The sequence below is a fragment of the Buteo buteo genome, chromosome 15 (assembly GCF_964188355.1).
Source record: "Buteo buteo chromosome 15, bButBut1.hap1.1, whole genome shotgun sequence".
Taxonomy (NCBI): domain Eukaryota; kingdom Metazoa; phylum Chordata; class Aves; order Accipitriformes; family Accipitridae; genus Buteo; species Buteo buteo.
In genome coordinates this window covers 21816997-21835844 of record NC_134185.1, presented here as the reverse complement: position 1 = coordinate 21835844, position 18848 = coordinate 21816997, and the positions used below count along the sequence as shown (strand labels likewise).

Genomic DNA, 18848 nt, shown 5'->3' with positions numbered 1-18848 from the left:
GCCTTCTAGCTGACACACAGACCTTACTATGTGAAATTCTTGCACTGGTGACAGATGCATTTTTTTTTTAAGTCTACCTCAATAGAATAGGTATGTGGCAGCCTCTAGTGGTAAGTATGCACATTTTTAAAAAACAATTTCCACAGTAACTTGAAACTTCAAGGCATCAGCTTGTTTTGGTATGTTTATTTTGGTAAAATGGGATTAGCCAAACGTTGCCCAATTGCCTTTAACAACTAACTTAGTTTTAGGGGAGCAAAGGTACTGAAATACATCAATCCAAACCCCAGTAAATCCATGATATGAGCATACTGAACTTGCAGTCTGTATCTTAAATTTTGCTAATCAGTTTTATAGCTTTATTTTCATAAAATTCATCAGTAGTGATTTAATTTTTTAACAGAAACAGGAGAACACCCCAAAAATGCCACAGTAACTTGTTTAGAGGAACACATTGCTTTCATTCCTTTGAAGGCCACCACCCTCACATGATACTAGCTTCGAAGGGTGCCCAGTGGCAAAGCTGTCCCTACCCATTAAGTGTGCTTCCTTCAAGAATTCACTCTTTTCATGGTCTGTCCACCCTTCTTCAAAGTCTACTCAACAGAAAGCAAAAGTGTAATAACACTTAGGTTACCACCACCATTATCATGTAGCAAGGACATACCTTACAGCATAACAGGCATTGGCTAGTCCCACTGTCTCAGCAGTCCCCCTGAGTTGAGCTAATTCTTTGTCTTCCTTGACAAACACTATCTGTCCAGGCAAGCCCTGTTTTCTGGATTTCCATCTTCAATGCCATACTGGAACAGAAAAGCAGACCATCAGATATTTCACTCTGAAAGCATCCCAGTGTGTGAGCAGGCTGAAATGCTACAGGTTTTTTGTTATTCTGTTCAACATGACCCCCAGCAGCTCATGTAAGCAAGACATTTCCATCTGGCCATCATCTTTTTCCCAGAAAATACAGACAGCTGCTTCTTGAGGTGAGAAATCAGCCAAGCATCCACTTCTGTATGTGGCAAGACCCAAGCCCGAAGGGCTGCTGCTGTATCCCAGGGAGAGGATGCAGAGTGAGAAGGCAGGACCATCACAGGTGGACAACTACGTATCAGGGTAATCTCTACATCCTTTCTTCAGGAACAAAGCTTAAGAGGAAAAAAATGGGACCCTTTGGTGAATAAAAGCAGTACCCAACTTTAGAATTATAAGGCACAAGTTTTTATTAGGATACACAGGAACATCAGAGTTCCATCAGCATTCCTGTGCTCTCCCTGCAGGGAATCAACAGCAAGAAATGCCTGAGGATGGAGTGAATTGGTATCTTGTCCTTAATACTGAAAATATAACCAGCCATCTCTAGGGCCTCAAAGGATGAGAATATACAAACTCCTGCCAGCTCCCCACCCTGGGGATTGTTCAGCATTTCCCTAAACCTGAAGGCTGATCATCTCCTGCCATCTGAACTGCCTTTTACTGAGGCCTGGTGAACCAAGGATATGCAAAAAACTCAGCCACATAACAAAACCAAATAGTATGACCACAGTCAAGCCCAGCACAACAACTCTGATCACAGCAGCAATGGCAATGATGGTGTCTGGGGAGATCATGGGATCCGTTAAATAGAAGGGGAAAATTGGTTAATGACTGTGTGTACAAACAGTATCAATCCTATGGAGCTGAGCAAACCTTAACAGAACCCTTGAGCTGCCTGCTGTGTAAATGTCTTCCTCTGCACAAAGCTCTCTTGTAGGCTGTATGTAGATATCTACATTTAGTCAGACTAATCCTCCTCCCCCAGCTCTGGGCCATTCCTGTGGTGAGGACCTACTGTGCACACAGAAAGGGTGGGATTTTCAAAAACACCCACAGAATGTACATCTAACATTCTGGCTGAAGGCAAGAAGTAATCCTTACATCCTTAACTCAGTGTGGGAGCTTGTCTTTATTTCAAGAACCATACCATAATGCAGACTGCAGGGCCATAGAGACAAACAGGTATAAATAAGCAGAAGCAAAATGCAGGCCCACTGTTCCGTGCAAAAGAGCCTGATGAGCACTACCAGCTGGGGTCACCATATAAATGCCACCATCTATTAACTCTTAGACAAATTACCTGTGCAGCAACATCATTATTAAAATAGCAAGTCTCTTCATAAATTGGTAAGATTATTCTGAATAAAAAACTTGATTAACAGAGTAAGAAAGTACAGAACATACCTTCACCCAAAATGATATCCTTGCTTGTGTCACTGTATTCACCGAGACCCAGCACATTTGCAGCTGCCACTCTGAACTGGAAAGTTCCTTCTAAGTTCTTGGCCTTCCATGTGCAAATACTGGCACAGGAGCTGTTGTAAACCACCTCCCACAAGGACTTCACTTTGCTGGTGTTGTCAGACTGCTTCCTGCAACGGGCACAGCAAAATAGCACAGGTATGTCATTAACGCAGCGAGAGCAGTTTACTGCTTCCCCTCCCCGTTCTTCACTTCAGTTCCATGGCCTTCATAACATCACTCTGCCTGCATGAAAGCTCAAGCTGGTCTTGGGGTTTTGGCTACAGAGCAGAAAAGTGTACCATGCTATTTCAGCAATGCTAGGAATCACACATCTTTAGCTTGGCATTGGAAATGAAATGCTAGAACATTTTAGACATAAAAACCTCCAGCGCTATTTCACTTGTTTCAGTGTACGCCTCACAGACATGATTTCAAAACCTTCTTATTTAGCCTTCAGAAAAAAATAAGCATTTATTTTTGTGTCCTGTTAGAGGTTTTTGCTTTCCTGGGCCCAGAGTAATTCAGTGGCTCTTGTGCATCAGGTTTCACAAGCTAAACAGGAAGCAAGTCATTGGCAGTGAAGACACAATTCTTTAGCTAGCCAGTTTCCCATAGTATCTGCTGACTGCTGGGTATATTTCTTCCTTTCCCCATTGGACTGAGATTGATTGCTCACAATAAATTCAGAGCTGATTATTCAACAACCAAAAGAAGACCATGTATTTAAACTTGAAAGGCCATATCTGAAATATCATTTCATGCCACACAAGACTGTAATATTTCATGTGAAATGACCTTCATGAGCATGTCAATCATTCTCCCAACACATTTCAATGCAGAAAAAAGGTCAAACACTTCTAAACCATAAAGACATGGGAAAACAATATATTCATGTCCTTGGTGTGTACATATCCCTACCAGGGCTATATGAAAAACAGGAGTTGTTTCAAAGAGCTATGCAAATATTTTCTAGAATGCTATGCAACTGACCTAACACTTTGCTACCTGGTGTAAAAGGACCATGAGGCTCAAAGTGAAATTCAGTCAAAAACATCAGCATGTGCACATTCAAACTGCAGGAGAAAAGCCTATTTCATTTAAAAAAAAAAAACCAACAAAAAACCCACCTCAATGATGCATTATGATTCCAGAGATGAGTAAGAAGCTGGAACCTGGACAACACAGCGGGTAATGCACAACCCTGACACAGGTCAAGGGACTGTCCTTTCTTTACCCATCCACAGCAAGCCAGGTACAAACTGGCTGTTGGCATATCAAAATTATTGTGGTCTCATAGCATGCAGGTCAGCACTGCTGTATGCTCACAGAACTGTATGGAGGAAGATTACAGCACCAGGAAAATATGTCTGGGTGAAAACTTATATAGGTAAAGTATGCCCAGCTCCACAGCGCTCTCAGTCCTTAGCTTTCATAAGCACAGAGTTAACTGAGGAAAAAGAAATAATAGCTGAGTTTAAAAAATTGCTTCCCTTCATCAATCCTGATTTCAAACAGTGTCATAGTAATATCTCAGAAGATAGACTCTCCTCATTTTTAAATTATACATTAATTAAGCCTTGCACTGACTGCCTTAAACAAACCCCTCCAGAGTCATGGTCAAAAAATGAGAAGTTTCAAAGTCACTGCCCACAGCAATATACTCTAACCTGTCCATTCAGCCCTTCCAAAGCCAGTGTAGGAATAAGTGTGAATTGGCATTCTACAGATGCCTAATGACATATATAGTCCAGGCAATCTGCATTTGATGACAGAGCACTTTAAAAATTATCTAGTCATCCCATGTTGGTGGGAATACCTTATGATTTTTTCTGGCAACTACATAAGGTCTTTTCATGAGTCCTCTGAACACTAAGATAGTTCTACATACGTTTTAGCCAAAAATACATACTACATGCCTGAAATTTGTGATTTGAAAACATCTCCAAATCTTCTTCTAATTCACCAACTTATATCCAAATATATCCCTATACTTCAGAGTTGGTCTGGAAATGTATTTTCTTCCAAGTTTTCTAGGAATTTCTGGAAATGAAGGCTACTTTGTTTACTCAAGAAAAAGAACCCATGAGAAGGGCCTTTTGCATCATAGATATTTCACTCTTCCCATCAGAGTCAAACCAAAAGCCCCTGCACACCCACATTTGTCCTGGGCTGCTCCCTATGGGAAGAGTGCCTGCACACGTAGCTTACCTGCTTTCTAAGATGTAGTAGGTCAGGTTTCTTCCATTGTCATCAGCCTTTTCCCACTGTACAGAGTTTTTAGTGTCTTCTGCTGTTTTTGGGACTCCTGGCTTACTGGGAACACCAGCTTAGGCCAAACAGGGGAAGAAACAGAACCCTTAAAATGTGTTTATAGCAAGACAAAGGGCTAACAGGCACAGAAAAAAATTTAGTCATGTGCACATGGATGTTTAGACATACAAAAGGATGGAGTATCTATATCAATAACCCCCATGGAGAATGAATCTTTGGCCTTCTTTTTGCGATCGACAAATTTCAGAGTTTTCATTCATATGCAGCCTTTCCCCAGTAGTTATGAGTTCACGTGTGTATAGGTATTTCATTGCAGCTTCCCTCACTCTTCTCCTCTGCTCCACTTGGAAGTGAACCTCATTTCTTTCCCCCTATTAACTTTTGCAGATATGGTATTGTGTTATTTATTCTTCAAACACACACAACTATTGGCTCTTAGTATAAGAAAATCGCCTGCTAAATTTTACAAAATACCGTTTGAATATTCACATCCTGAAAATAGTCTTAAAATCTTGTTTCCCTACATTAAGTGCTTACCTGTAGCTTTAAAGCTTGTTGAAGAGGAAGTGCTTTTCACTCCTGTAACATGAACTACTGTTACTTTTACAAAGTAGTTGGTTGAAGGAAGAGTTCCTGTGAGATTGCATGTGTGAACAAGATTTGCTGTGCACATAGTGCTTGCAGGAGAAAACCAGTCACTTTTTGTTTGCCACTAGAAAAAGAAAATATCATTGTGGTCAACCTTCTTGCTCTGCTGAAATTGTGTCACAGTTCTATTCCTTGGTAGATTAACTACTTTGCCACCTTTTAATATTGTAGGGGAGAGATTACACACATGCTGTTTCAGTCACGGGACTTCATCCTCTTAGGGACTAAGGACACAAAACCTAGGTTTTTTCTTTGTTTTCAGGAGACCTACAAGTCTTGGCAGCCACAAAGGACAACAGATTAAGTGACCCCTTTGCACAGCCAAAAGGAGCCTTCCCCTTGCTTATCTCTGTGCAGCTTGTATTTCTGGATCACCAGGATGTGCCCATGAGTTCAGCTTGCCATGATGCAATTGAACGGAGGCGGTTTAGTGGAATTGTGCTATGACATTTGTTTTAGGGCAGGGAAATGTTTGGTGTAGCCCTAATGAATCCGATTATCTATATTAAGGAATCTACGTGATCCAGTTTAGCACATGACATTTTCTGTGTCCAGTGGTCCAGACATTAAAATCTGAAGCTTCCATCCATGCTGCTGTCACTGCAGCACTTACCTCTACAGCCTGCACTACCAGACCTGTTTTTCTCTCCAGCATTTTCTCCTAACCTCTACCACAGCAAAATCAAATTCAGATACTAGGTTGTAGCTGATATTTAATGCTGAAAACCCTTTTCTTCTCTTTCTTGTGCAGAGCAGACGTAGGATTTGTAGCTACACGCCAGGTTGGGGGAGGGCAGTGAGGAAAGAGGGAGGGGACTCTACTGAAATAGGAGACCCGGGAGGAATTCTGGTGGGGTCATCCAGGATGTTCTTTGGCACTATGGAGTATTAAATGCTACAGCTGCACTCCTCCTTGTTCCTGGCAAACACTGCCTCCATCCTGCCCCTTCTGAGCCATTAAGACTGATGTCACCATGCCCAAATTATCCACTGAGACTCTTCATATACATCCTGCCACCCTGTCCTGCTCACCAGGACAGAGTGGGTTAAATTTGATCTGGAAAAAACCTAAGGGGCATTTTTACCTTACGCAGCTCAGACCAGAAGCTGGTTTCATTGATGTGCAGAGGAGCTCTCCATTCTAGCTGGAAGCTGGTATTTCTGGGAACTATGTTGACAGGTGCAAGTGGAGTCTAAAGATTTTGCAGTAACAGGGACACTTTCAGAAAACCAGTTCTCATCAGGATGAAAAGCAAGAACCTAGTAAGTAAATGGATGAATTGTACAGTACCAGACCAGTGGGAAAGGTGCCTTTAGCAACTCCAAGTGTTTGGAAGACTAGCTGCTTTCAAAGAAGACAATATTCAGGCAATACAGTTATAGGTGTAGAAAGATTTTGAGCCTCACAGCTGCAGCGTTACACATCTTTGGGCTGGAAGTTCATGGCCTAGAGTCCCCTTCCTCAGAGACTCTTAGTTTCTCGTTTCATCTTTCTACCAAGACTCTTCTCTTTCTAGACCTTTCTTAAATGCCACATGTTCTTACACAGGCATGCAGATATCACATCACACACTAGGCAGTGTTTTAGAATCACAAAAACACAAGGTGAGGAGGTGCCCTAGCACAGCACCTTCCACTAAGCCACAATCAAATATGACTTATGTTGGGGTATGCATACTTACATACGTACATACAGGTATACAGGTATGTGTGTATATATGTATTCCCCATTATATCATACAAATCATTAATAAAAGCACAAAATCAAATTAAGACCAGAACAGATCCCCTCCAGCCAACAGCTGAATGTTCTCCCAGACCATGTATGAACTGTGAAAACCACTCTCTGACTGTATTTGTGATGCACCCAGTGCACATTCTGCAGACGTTTACTTGGGTGCTTTTGAAAATAATAGAATCATAGAATCATAGAATGGTTTGGGTTGGAAGGGACCTTAAAGATCATCTAGTTCCAATCCCCCTGCCATGGGCAGGGACACCTTCCACTAGGCCAGGTTGCCCAAAGCCCCATCCAACCTGGCCTTGAACACTGCCAGGGATGGGGCAGCCACAACCTCTGGGCAACCTGTTCGAGTGCCTCACCACCCTCACAGGGAAGAACTTCTTCCTTACATCCCATCTAAATCTATCCTCTCTCAGTGTAAAGCCATCACCCCTTGTCCTATCACTACGTGTCCTTGTAAAAAGTCCCTCTCTACCTTTCCTGCAGCCCCCCTTTAGGTACTGGAAAGCTGCTATAAGGTCTCCCTGGAGCCTTCTCTTCTCCAGGCTGAACAATCCCAAGTCTCTCAGCCTGTCTTTATAGGAGAGGTGCTCCAGCCCTCTGATCATCTTCATGGCCCTCCTCTGGATCCGCTCAAACAGGTCCATGTCCTTCTTATGCTGGGGGCCGCAGAGCTGAACGCGGTACTACAGGTGGGGTCTCATAAGAGTGGAGTAGAGGGAGAGAATCACCTCTCTTGACTTGCTGGTCACACTTCTTTTGATGCAGCCCAAGATACAGTTGGCTTTCTAGGCTGCAAATGCACATTGCTGGGTCATGTTGAACTTCTCATCAACCAACACCCCCAACTCCTTCTCCACAGGGCTGCTCTTAATCCACTCTTCGCCCACCCTGTATTTGTGCTTGGGATTGCCCTGACCCATGTGCAGGACCTTGCACTTGGCCTTATTGAACTTCATGAGGTTCACACAGGCCCATCCCTCGAGCCTGTTAAGGTCTCTCTGGATGGCATTCCTTCCCTCCAGCGTGTCAACCACACCACACAGCTTGGTGTCGCCAGTAAACTTGTTGAGGGTGCACTCAATCCCATTGTCCATGTCACTGACAAAGATGTTAAACAGCGCCAAGTCCCAATACCAACCCCTGAGGAACACCACTCATCCCTGCTCTCCACTTGGACATCAAGCCATTGACCGCAACGCTTTCAGTGTGACCGTCCGGCCAATTCCTTATTCACCGAGTGGGCCATCTGTCAAATCCTTGTCTCTCTAATTTAGAGACAAGGATGTCATGTGGGACAGTGTCAAATGACTTACACAACTCCAGGTAGATGACGTCCATTGCTCTTCCCTTATCCACCAACACTGTAACCCTGTCGCAGAAGGCCACCAAATTTGTGAGGCATGATTTGCCCTTAGTGAAGCCATGTTGGCTTTCACCAATCACCTCCTTATTTTCCATGTGCCTTAGCAGAATTTCCAGGAGAATCCGCTCCATGATCTTGCCACGCACAGAAGTGAGACTGGCTTGTCTGTAATTCCTCAAGTCTTCCTTTTTTCCCTTTTTAAAAATGGGGTTTATTTTTCCCCCTTTCCAGTCAGTGGGAACTTCACCGGACTGCCACGACTTCTCGAATATGATGGATAGTGGCTTACCCACTTCATCCACCAGTTTCCTCAGGACCTGCAGATGCATCTCATCAGGTCCCATGGACTTATGCACCTTCAGGTTCCTTAGATTGTTTTGAACCTGATCTTCTTCTATAGTGGGGAGTTATTTGTTCTCCCAGTCCCTGACTTTGCCTTCTGCAACTTGGACGGTGTGGCTGGAGTATTTGCCAGTGAAAATTGAGGAAAAAGAGTCATTGGGTACCTCAGCCTTCTCCATGTCCCAGGTAACCAGGTCTCCCATTTCCTTCTGGAGAGGGCCCGCATTTTCCCTTGTATTCCTTTCATCAACGACATACCTATGGAAGCTTTTCTTGTTGCCCTTGACATCCCTGGCCAGATTTAAATCTATCAGGGCTTTAGCTTCCCTAACCTGATCCCTGGCTGCTCGGACAATTTCTCTGTATTCCTCCCAGGCTACCTGTCCTGGCTTCCACCCTCTGTAGGCTTCCTTTTTGTGTTTGAGTTTGTCCAGGAGCTCCTTGTTCATCCATGCAGTCCTCCTGGCATTTTTGCCTGACTTCCTCTTCGCTGGGATGCATTGATCCTGAGCTTGGAGGAGGTGATCCTTGAATATTAACCAGACTTCTTGGGCCTGTCTTCCCTCCAGGGCTTTATCCCATTGTACTCTACCAAGCAGATCCCCACTATAATGTCACCTCTCCCTGCCTTCCCTTTAATCCTGACCCATAAGCTCTCAGTCTGCTCATCCATCCCCAGGTACAGCTCCATGCACTCCAGCTTGTCACTGACACGGAGGGTGACACCCCCTCCTTACCTCCCCTGCCTGTCCTTCCTAAAGAGCCTGTATCCTTCCATTCCAACACTCCCGTCACAGGAGCCATCCCACCACGTCTCCGTGACGCCAATAAGATCATAGCCCTGCTGGCATGCACACGTCTCTAACTCCTCTTGTTTATTCCCCATGCTACGTACGTTTGCACAGAGGCATTTAGGCTGGGCTCCTGATGAAGCTGACTTACTGGCTGGAGTGGCTGGAATTCCTCTGTGCTGCTCCTCCGGTGCTCTCCTGCTGACCTGTGATCCCTCTCCAGGCACTGGGCATCTTTTGCTGGCACTGGCATCAAACTGGTAGGAGTGGGATAGGTTGAGATGCTGGCTCCTGCGGGTCTCCTGCCACTCTGGTGAGAGCCCTGCTGTCCAGATACATAATTTACTGTTTTCTTTTTAACTCTTCATCTGTAAAGGGAGAAGCAGTATGTTTTGTTGTTACAAATCTACATTGGACATTTTTATTCCTCTGTTATCGTCTGGGTGCTTGTATACCAACTGTTTACCATTTTGTTCTAATATAGTCCTGATCATACCTATATATGTCCTAATATAGTCCTAGTAAAACTGTATATGTCCTTAAAATAACTTCAGGTACTGAAGTTACACTACATATATATATATATAAAATATATACATAAAATATATATTATATATATAAAAAATATATATTTTATATATATAGAATAATTTCCTTTTTGAAGCTAAGTATGACCTCTTTTTGCTATTTCTATGGGACTTACTCTCTTCCAAAAGTTACAGAAGATAATTGTGAACATTCACAGACTGTTTTTAACCATTTCCTTATGTAGTTTAAGGCCATCAGATGCTGCTGACTTAAATACATACAACCTACATAAATAGTCTTTAACCTGTTGCACTACTGTTGGCTTCATGCAGTTGTGTTAAATATCTAGTCTCAGGACTCCTGTACCTAAAAACTAAACAAAAAAAGCACTAAATACTGCAACCTGTTATTCCTTTTGTCATCTTCTTCAGCATACTAACAGAGCCTTCCCAACTGCCTTTTTAGTCCTTGCTACTTTGAACTCCTTTGGTTCCTCCACCTTCTTGATTTCACCTCCATGTGAAGTTACTCTTTTCTGCTCATTCTTACAGCAATGACACACGTGCTCAGGCAGGTAATACTGACATTACTTCAGGATGGTGCTCCCTCTGTCCTGGCTGTCCAAAAAGCCTTGCTGCCTGAGTCTGACAGCAGGGGTGGCGGGGGGCTGATGTGTTTGCCCCTCAATTCTCACCGTTCACAGCCCAGCATAACTACGCAAGCCACCAAAGTTTTTGCGTGATGCTGACATAGGAGTCCACATGAACTGCAGCAGCTGATGGATGGATATCCTATTCTGCTGCTTCTGCTAGCTATCATGGGGCTGGCCTATTCTTACATTTCCTGCTTCTACAAATTTCCTGTTTCAATAAGGTAGTTGAAAAACCTCTGTCTGTGACTTGCCTGGACAGTGGAAGAAACTACTTCTTCTATTGTACTGACAGCATCACATTTCAATGAAATCCAAAATCATCGGGTTTGCAACCACCCTTCAATATTCTCGTCTACAGAAATTTTCTTCAAAGGCTACCAAATAGCCAAGCACCTACTTGCATTTTTAAGTCACTGTTAGTCCTCTGCATTTGTTAAAGGGTCAACTTTGATATATTGTTCTTGTTGTGAATTTTGCATGCATATTTTATAATATACTTCTATTTAAATTGTGACTGCTGCAAGACAGAATCAGTCAACTATTAATTGAGTGATCACCTATATCTCTATGGATATATCAGATACTTTTTGGAAATTTTTTTTTCCTAAATGTAAAGTTGTTTATTAAAGGAAAAACAGCAATTGGTAAAATGCCTGAGGCTGCTCTTGATATAATATATAGAGGTTTCCCTTTTATGAAAGTTTTGGGTATGTTGCTTTCCTGAGAAAAGCCTTTATCTTTTGGCCATGACCCATTCACACTCACCTAGTCCTTCACAAGCAGCTCACAGTTCCAGGCATCCTCCTTTGAGAACAGGGGATACCCATCATTTGACCCTCTCTTAGCATGTTGCATCAAGTATTGAGGCAGTAACAGCAGGTTTGCAGCAGAAACTCCTATTTACTCTTGAGATCTGTGATGTGCTCCCCAAATAGAAAAGATCTGAGCTCTAAGGATTTAATCTGAACAACCCATGTAGGAATAAACTGTGATGTTTAATTTTCCTTAAGACTGAAGGACTGAGAGAAGTCTGCGAAGTTTTGAACTCATATTTTCAAAAACACACATATAGCTTTACAGAAGAGCAGTCTAAAGATTTGCAGGTTAGTGAACAAATAGGTAAAACTGCTTGTAATTATATGTTGAATAAATTGTTTGTTCCGGATTGGAGCCCACTGACAGACTACGCAAGCATCCCATTTGGAAATTCACTTTTTTGCAAGGGTGTCACTGGGACAGAAGGTAATAAATTGACAGAGATTTGATAGTGGATGGATTCTAGAGGTCCATTTGGCTTCAAAGGTTCACTCCAAGGTATGTTGATGGTGGTGTCAGACAAAACCACTGTCTTAATGGAATCAACTCCCTCTGGTACTGAAACAGAAAGAAAAATTAATCTCCTTTTAGGTACAGATCTCACTAGAGGTTTGTTTGGTTTTTTGTTTTATTTTTAGAGAAGTCAAGAAATGTCACTGAGGAAAGAAAAGAAGTTATAAGCATATGAATATGATCCATTTATAGGACTGACTCTACACATGTAAAACTCATATTCTTGTATAGTCAGTGAGCTGCAGACAAGTTCAAAATATTTTGAGGGACTTTTTTAGTATCTCCTTGGCTATCCTACCACGCAAGCAGACAAAAAAAAAACCAGCTGCTGTCCTATACCTCTACATTTATAGTCATATCACTGAATTCCTGCTCTCTTAGTTTCCTAATCAGGGTCTCAGATGTGAGTTTAATATGATGCTTACTTGGACATGCACAAAAAAAGTATATCCATGCACTATTCCAATTGGAAAGTCTTTTCCTGAACAGAAAAGTCTGAAGAAAGAAAACCTGAAACTAAGCATTTACTGCCAACTTTTACAATTTTACTCAGAAATACATGGTCTGGCTGAGATGTGTAAGCAAGAAACTGGGTTGCTGGTCTGATGCCCATGCCAGCTGGTTACTCAGTAATTGTTCTGGAAAAATCAACCCTTCCTTTGAAGCTTTGGGATCACAGACTTTGAAATGGTATATGGCATGCCGCAACGCTGAGTTAAAAATTCTTTTTTCCTATTGAACTGTCCAGATAGGTAAAGAGTTAAGAAGTCATTACCCTATCTATGTTCCCAACATATCAGAATGATGGGTACATATACTATAATTTATGCCCTAGTAGCAAGACTGCAGATTATTTAAATCAAATGTGCAGAAGCTAGACTAGTAAAGAAGACAAATTTCTCATTTCACTAGCTAAAACATATGTGGAGTAAGAGTGACACTCTGTGGCAAGAACAATGCATTAATTTTTCCAAGTTGTCTTCCTTTTTTTTCATTCCCTCTAGCTCACTATTTGTTGCAAAGTACAGATTAATCCAAGTTTCTTTCATTTTGTTATAGAATGGATGGAAAGACAGAGGGAATTCACACAGCTTCAGAGGTGTGAAATAGTGTACACACTTCAAGAGGCTCTAGCAGCATCTGATTACAATTTAAACTAGCAGTTACATTCATGAAATTGAGAACATAAGTGCCAGGACACATATACATTACGTTTACAGCTGGTTGGAAATTTTTCAACAAATTGTGAAAAGCTCTGAATGTTGATACAAATACATATTAAAAATGCTCAAGGTCTGGGGGCTGGTGTGGTTTTTTGGTTGTTTGGGTTGTTTTTTTTTTGTCTAGGACTTTATTTTTATCCCGATGTTTCATTTTGCCCCAACTAGAGAAGCCCGTTCTGAGTTTCATGTTTCATTTCAACTTGAGACTGAAAAATTCCATTTCAGTGGAGCAACCCAGTCTCCCATTTCATATGCTACCTTTATGTTTCGCCACTGAAAGGGTGTACATTGCTACAGGATGGCTCAGTTTACCACACAAAGAAGCAACGGTGTGAATTCTTGCCACATCCCAATAGTATTCAATCGTATCCAATCAGTATGTCATACAAATTTTACAATATAGATGTGGATTCCCATGCAAAGAATTGAAATCTACTGATCATAGGCCAGCTTTTCTTATTTTTTGCCATAGACTCCTTAGGAATATGCTCATAATATTCAGAAATGCACATAGGATGAGAGCCATTTTTCTTGATGCTGCAGGTGCTAAGAGACCTGAGTGTTAAGAGAAAAAAAAAAATAGCATGGTTGGATGAGAACTTCCAAAGTATAGCTTGTCTGGACCCCAAAAGAAGAGTGTCAGAGTGCCTGCACCTCTTATTTCACTTTCATTTGAAAGACAGAGAGAGGTTCATCTTAAACAGAGGTTTTCTTAAGGGGAAAAATGTGACTGCTCTCAGGACAAAAAGCAAGAAATTATCTGTGTGCAAGAGGAGCCACTGGCAGCTCACAGGTGATGCTCTCCTGTAGACAATGGCAGCAAAAAGAGAGGTTACTTGTATAAAAGTAGAACTACATCCAGAAATTTCTGAGATTTATACAATGCAGACTCACATACTATAAAAATCCTTTTTGGTCCTTAACAGTTGATGATTTAATGAAAATCATGTTTAAAATATGCTTTTAAAAGTTATTAGTAATATATGCCTTATCTTAAGAAAGGATATGACAAGACATGATACAGTTAGATTAGCTTTACCCAACTGTATGTTCAAGGCTTTTAGAGATATTATCTTGAGCTCAAGATCAACAACAAATATTTGAGTTTCATTCCATGGTGTTTTCAGGGCAACAAAGAGATGTCTTACAATCCAGTCAACTGCGATGGCTGTGGCAGTGTGAAGATATGCATCTGTGAAAAACTTAAGAAACAAATAAAAACATTACTAAAACTGCTTGAAAGCAGAAATTTCCCACCTGGTGTTAGGATATTATGAAATCAGATTTGGTTCTGAAATAATTTCTACTTGGTAAGTAGAAGTCAAAGTATAAAGAGATGCCATGGAACGAAGATTCCAATATTTTTATACAAATGAAAACTATTGTTTCACAAATATCAATTGTTGCTTCCATATTCTTGAAATTAGAATGAAATCAAATTAAATTAAATTACATTTGATACAAAAAATAAATTTCTGGTATTTAATAGTGTGAATTTTAAACTAAATGTCTGTTGAAATATCTTATCAAAAAAGCAGATGTCAGTAAAACCATACATGTTTAATAGAACAACTTTACCAATGGCATACTCTGGCCTATTCTAATAGCTATTGATGACAAAAAAATTGAAATCCAAATTTTATTATATATATTTTTTATTGTACTGCTAGAATGGAAAATTATCCAGCTAATCTCTTTCATATTAAGTCTCATAGGAACTGACAGTCATTAAGAAAACTGTGGCTTTCCAGTTCTGTTTTCCCCACTGTATTTTGCCATTAAATGTGCTTTGTTCATCATGCTGCTTTTTTTTGTGTCAAATATGCAGGTTTGACTTCTTATAAAACATAGTTAGCCCCAAAATAATGACAATAATGGCCACGTATTTTCCTAGATTCTCGCAAGCAAGGGAATGACCAAAGGAATACCTGAAACTTTGAAGTAGTCTGTATATTCAGAAGAAAAAGAGAATCTTCTATGATATAGTATACTTTGTTATCATTAGCAGTATAACAGATGTCCTTTACATTTGTCTTTGCTGAAAGTTCCTATATGGTATGATTATCGTCTATGTCAGTAAGAAACAACTTGTTGGAAGAAACATTTATAAGAGTTGGGACAGGGAAAAGATCTGGAAGGAAAAGGGCCCAGCAGAATTTACAAAAAATATTTTAGACAGTAGCAGTCATTCATAAGGAAAGCAAGTACAAGATAAAAATAAATGATGGTCCTGCATAAATTATATTTGGTCGTATGTGACAGCAAATAAATAAAACAATGAGATGCCTTCTTGTCATCACATGCAAACTCCTGAGATTTTTTCAATGGTACTGTGGACGCTTACCTAACAAATGTAAGCCTAGTAAAAACAGATTTGCTCACTTAATAGCCTATAATTCCTAGCAGATCTCTAACTCTCCTGGTCACCTTTCACAGCCCAATTAGAAATATTCTATGATCTCTAGCAGTATGCAGATTACACATCAAAACCTGCTGTTCCATACTACCCTGGGGTTGCCTAGAAAAGTTAATTTAGCATAGTTTTGAGGAAAGGCTTGAAATTCCTGAAATTTAATCTAATGATAAGAAATGTGTTAATCATTTCATGTCAGAAGCTGTAACTATTTCCTCTGTGGTGTCTACTGTAGGGTGGAACACGTCACACAAAGTGTCAGAGACTACCAAATTCCTGCACTGTCGCTTTCACCAGCTATTACACGCAAACCATGAGATGGCACCTAAGCCATCCATACCGAATGAATTCGTCTCTGCTATATCAGACAAAGGTCCTGGACCCACAGAGGTGAAGGCTTGTACCTGTGGGACAGGAGCTTGTTACATATGTTAAGTAGCAGCATAAATGACTGCATTTGAGAGCCTGTAGAGTCATAGTTAATGACAAAACTAGAACCAGATCCGCTGGCTGCTCAGCTAGGAACATATGCACGTGCTCTGCTTAACCTGCAGCTGTGCTGTCAGTTCAAAGTCTACATTCAGGGCTGGACCATAGCTATGAAGAGAATTTTAAGCAGTGGCCCAGAGAGTGACAATTCATGCTGCACCTATCAATTAGAGCTCATAGGACACCAGTCAGTCTTGTCTCCTTCCCCAGGCTGCAGCAATTCCTGCTGTTGGTTGATGTTGCAACCAATACGGTGTTCTCTCCCATCAGTTACATGCTCTCGTGTTTTTTAACTTGTCTTTCAAGCACACCTTCTGTGTGTTCCAAACCTTTTATCACAATGAAAACATGACCTCTTTACAAGTTTTAATAGGGAATTCTCTTTTTATGGAAGCCATTTGAGTCTGTGCATTTCTCCAGCAGTGGAAATTCTCTTGATCTGTGGCTCTGTTTTAATGGCCTGTCGCCCTCCACCAGCTCAGTCAAATCTGTGTTTAACATGCAGCTTTTAGCAGTGGCTTTGGGAAACCTCTAGAAAAGTTTCTTTGGGGCTTTACCAAACCTGTATAATATTGCAGCATTGTTTTCCACCTTACTTAGTGAACAATACAATCTGTAGAAAGGTTAAGCCATGTATCCAAGGGTAAGTCAGTGAATCAGCAGTTCTACGAGGCAAAACCACAAGTTCTTGCCCCAAGCGCAATACCATCTCCTAGGTAAATGCATCAGACTGCACTGATAACATCTACCATCTAGCATGAGATAAGCTCAGTAATTTTTCGTACCTGAAACCTTACTGTGAGGATGGGAAGCACATCCCTGAGAGAAAAGAGCATCAGGGTGGATTTAACATTGCTCACGTTCCACTCCGTGAAAATGTCAGCAGTGCCACTGTAACTCAGTAGTTGATAGTAAACCCTGAAATGCGTTAATACTCCACTGTCCCTTTCAGGTCTGTCCCACCTGAACTCCACAAGGACTTTCTTACCACTTTCATGTAGATTATTTTGTAACACATATATTCTAGGGTTTGTAGGGGCTGAAGGAACCGCATTAAAAAAAAAAAAGATTAAAAAAACAGAGCAAAGTACTCCTATTAAAACAAACACTCTGCCTTGCAGTTAACTCTTTTAGCTTTGAGCCTGAGCTTTGCAAGCCCAATGCTGACATAGACAGATAGCAATTGGTGAGGTGTAAATTACAGAAGAATATCTAAAACTTCATGGTAATTCCTTCCTGTTTTTCATTGGTGTGTAGCTATTTTAACTTGTTTAGCAAAAAAAGAGGTGTATAAACAGAGACAAATGCACTCCTGCACTCAGACTGAGACATATCTATTTAGCCAAGTCCTGTAGCTAACAATGGAGCTGCAAGAATTTTCACAACATAGCACATACTCTATCCCCTCTCCTATCCACTTCAAAATCCACTGCAGCTCATAAGCTTTCTCAGCACTCCGGTCACTCAATGCTATATTTTAGCAGACTTACCTTTGACCTGCATGAGAGCAAAAACAAACACTGAAGTAAAAAGTGTATAACACCTATTAAAAATTTAATAAGCGGTTCAGACATGAAATGCAGCCTTTGATGGCCATTGTAATGGATCTCAATTTGTCTTTCTTGCTCATAGTCATAGTCAGTGAGCAAGACAAAGGGGTAGTGAGAGAAAGAAAAGGAAGGAAGGAAGGAGATAGGAAGGCAGGGACACAGAGCGGCATGTACAGGCACAGAGAGGAAAAGAACGCCAGGGAACAGGCCAGAGAAATTGTGGAGAAATAAGAGACGGATGCAGATCAGGACAAAGAGATAGAAAAGGAAAAAAAAAAAGCGATGGGCTGCAGGACAGAGACAGAGGATGACAAAAAAGAGGGAGAGAGACCAAGACACAAGAATAGAGAGAAGAGGAGAGGTACAGGGGAGGAAAAAACTGAAAAAATTGCAGCAGTGTGGGAAAGAGAGGGGGCCAGGGGAGGGACCAGGAGGGACCAGGATGCACAAGAAGGGCGACAGGGCCCCGAGGGCGCCAGGACTCACCACAGCTCTCGCTCTTGGGGCTGCTGGGAGAATTTGACAGTTCAGACGCTTCTTTCCCCATCTCTCCTCCCTTCCCCTTCAGTAACTCGGGCCGCTTGGCTGTCCTCCACCTAAGAGAACACGTGGGCGTCTTACAGCTCTTGCGAGACGAGGCTTCCCAGACACGTAGCCTTGCTCTCTCACACACGACACGGCCGGACGGCGCTGCCGGTGACACATGCAGACCCTGTGGTGGACGTTGGCAGCCTGACCTGCTGCCGAAGATGAAGAGGGACCCTTCCTCACCCGGAGAGGGACCCTTCCTCACCCGGAGAGGGAGGCCCTCTCTCTTACCTGCAGCTGCCGGACAGATGGCCTTTAAGTTCTTCTTCTTTGCCTTTCTGCGGCCTCTCCGGCTTCATCCACGGCAGCTCCTGTCCCTGTTGGTCCCCAGGCCGTGAGGAGAGCGAGGCCGGGCAGAGACGAGCCTGGGGCAGGGGCAGCCCACGGCATCCCCGGGGGAGGAACGGACAACCCCGTCCTCGGCGAAGCCTCTGGGCGAGAGAAGGGACCGGCAGCCGCCCTGATTACCACAGCCGGCCCCGGCCGGCCCCCCCTCTTTCCCCGCACGGCCGCTAACGGCACCTGCGGTAAGGCAGCGCGTCGCCGGGCCAGCTTGCTGCCTTTAGGACAGGGCTGGGGGGGGTGACCCGGGGGTGGTGCTGGAGCTGGGGGCAGCTGTACGGGGCGAGCGGGG

At 42.2% G+C, this 18848-nt stretch overlaps 1 protein-coding gene across 1 annotated transcript in view; it reads right to left on the bottom strand.

Moving 5' to 3' along the window:
- The window catches only part of ROS1 (ROS proto-oncogene 1, receptor tyrosine kinase), a 51845-nt gene that overhangs the window by 21716 nt on the left and 11281 nt on the right, over positions 1 to 18848 (bottom strand). Inside the window, 16 exon segments of the mRNA XM_075047024.1 lie at positions 668 to 803; positions 1511 to 1597; positions 2221 to 2408; positions 4489 to 4606; positions 5089 to 5263; positions 6285 to 6393; positions 6395 to 6461; positions 11766 to 11996; positions 13611 to 13729; positions 14162 to 14376; positions 15103 to 15305; positions 15928 to 15991; positions 16862 to 17190; positions 17567 to 17596; positions 18113 to 18222; positions 18446 to 18645. Of these exon segments, the coding sequence (XP_074903125.1) occupies positions 668 to 803; positions 1511 to 1597; positions 2221 to 2408; positions 4489 to 4606; positions 5089 to 5263; positions 6285 to 6393; positions 6395 to 6461; positions 11766 to 11996; positions 13611 to 13729; positions 14162 to 14376; positions 15103 to 15305; positions 15928 to 15991; positions 16862 to 17190; positions 17567 to 17596; positions 18113 to 18222; positions 18446 to 18645 (2381 nt within the window).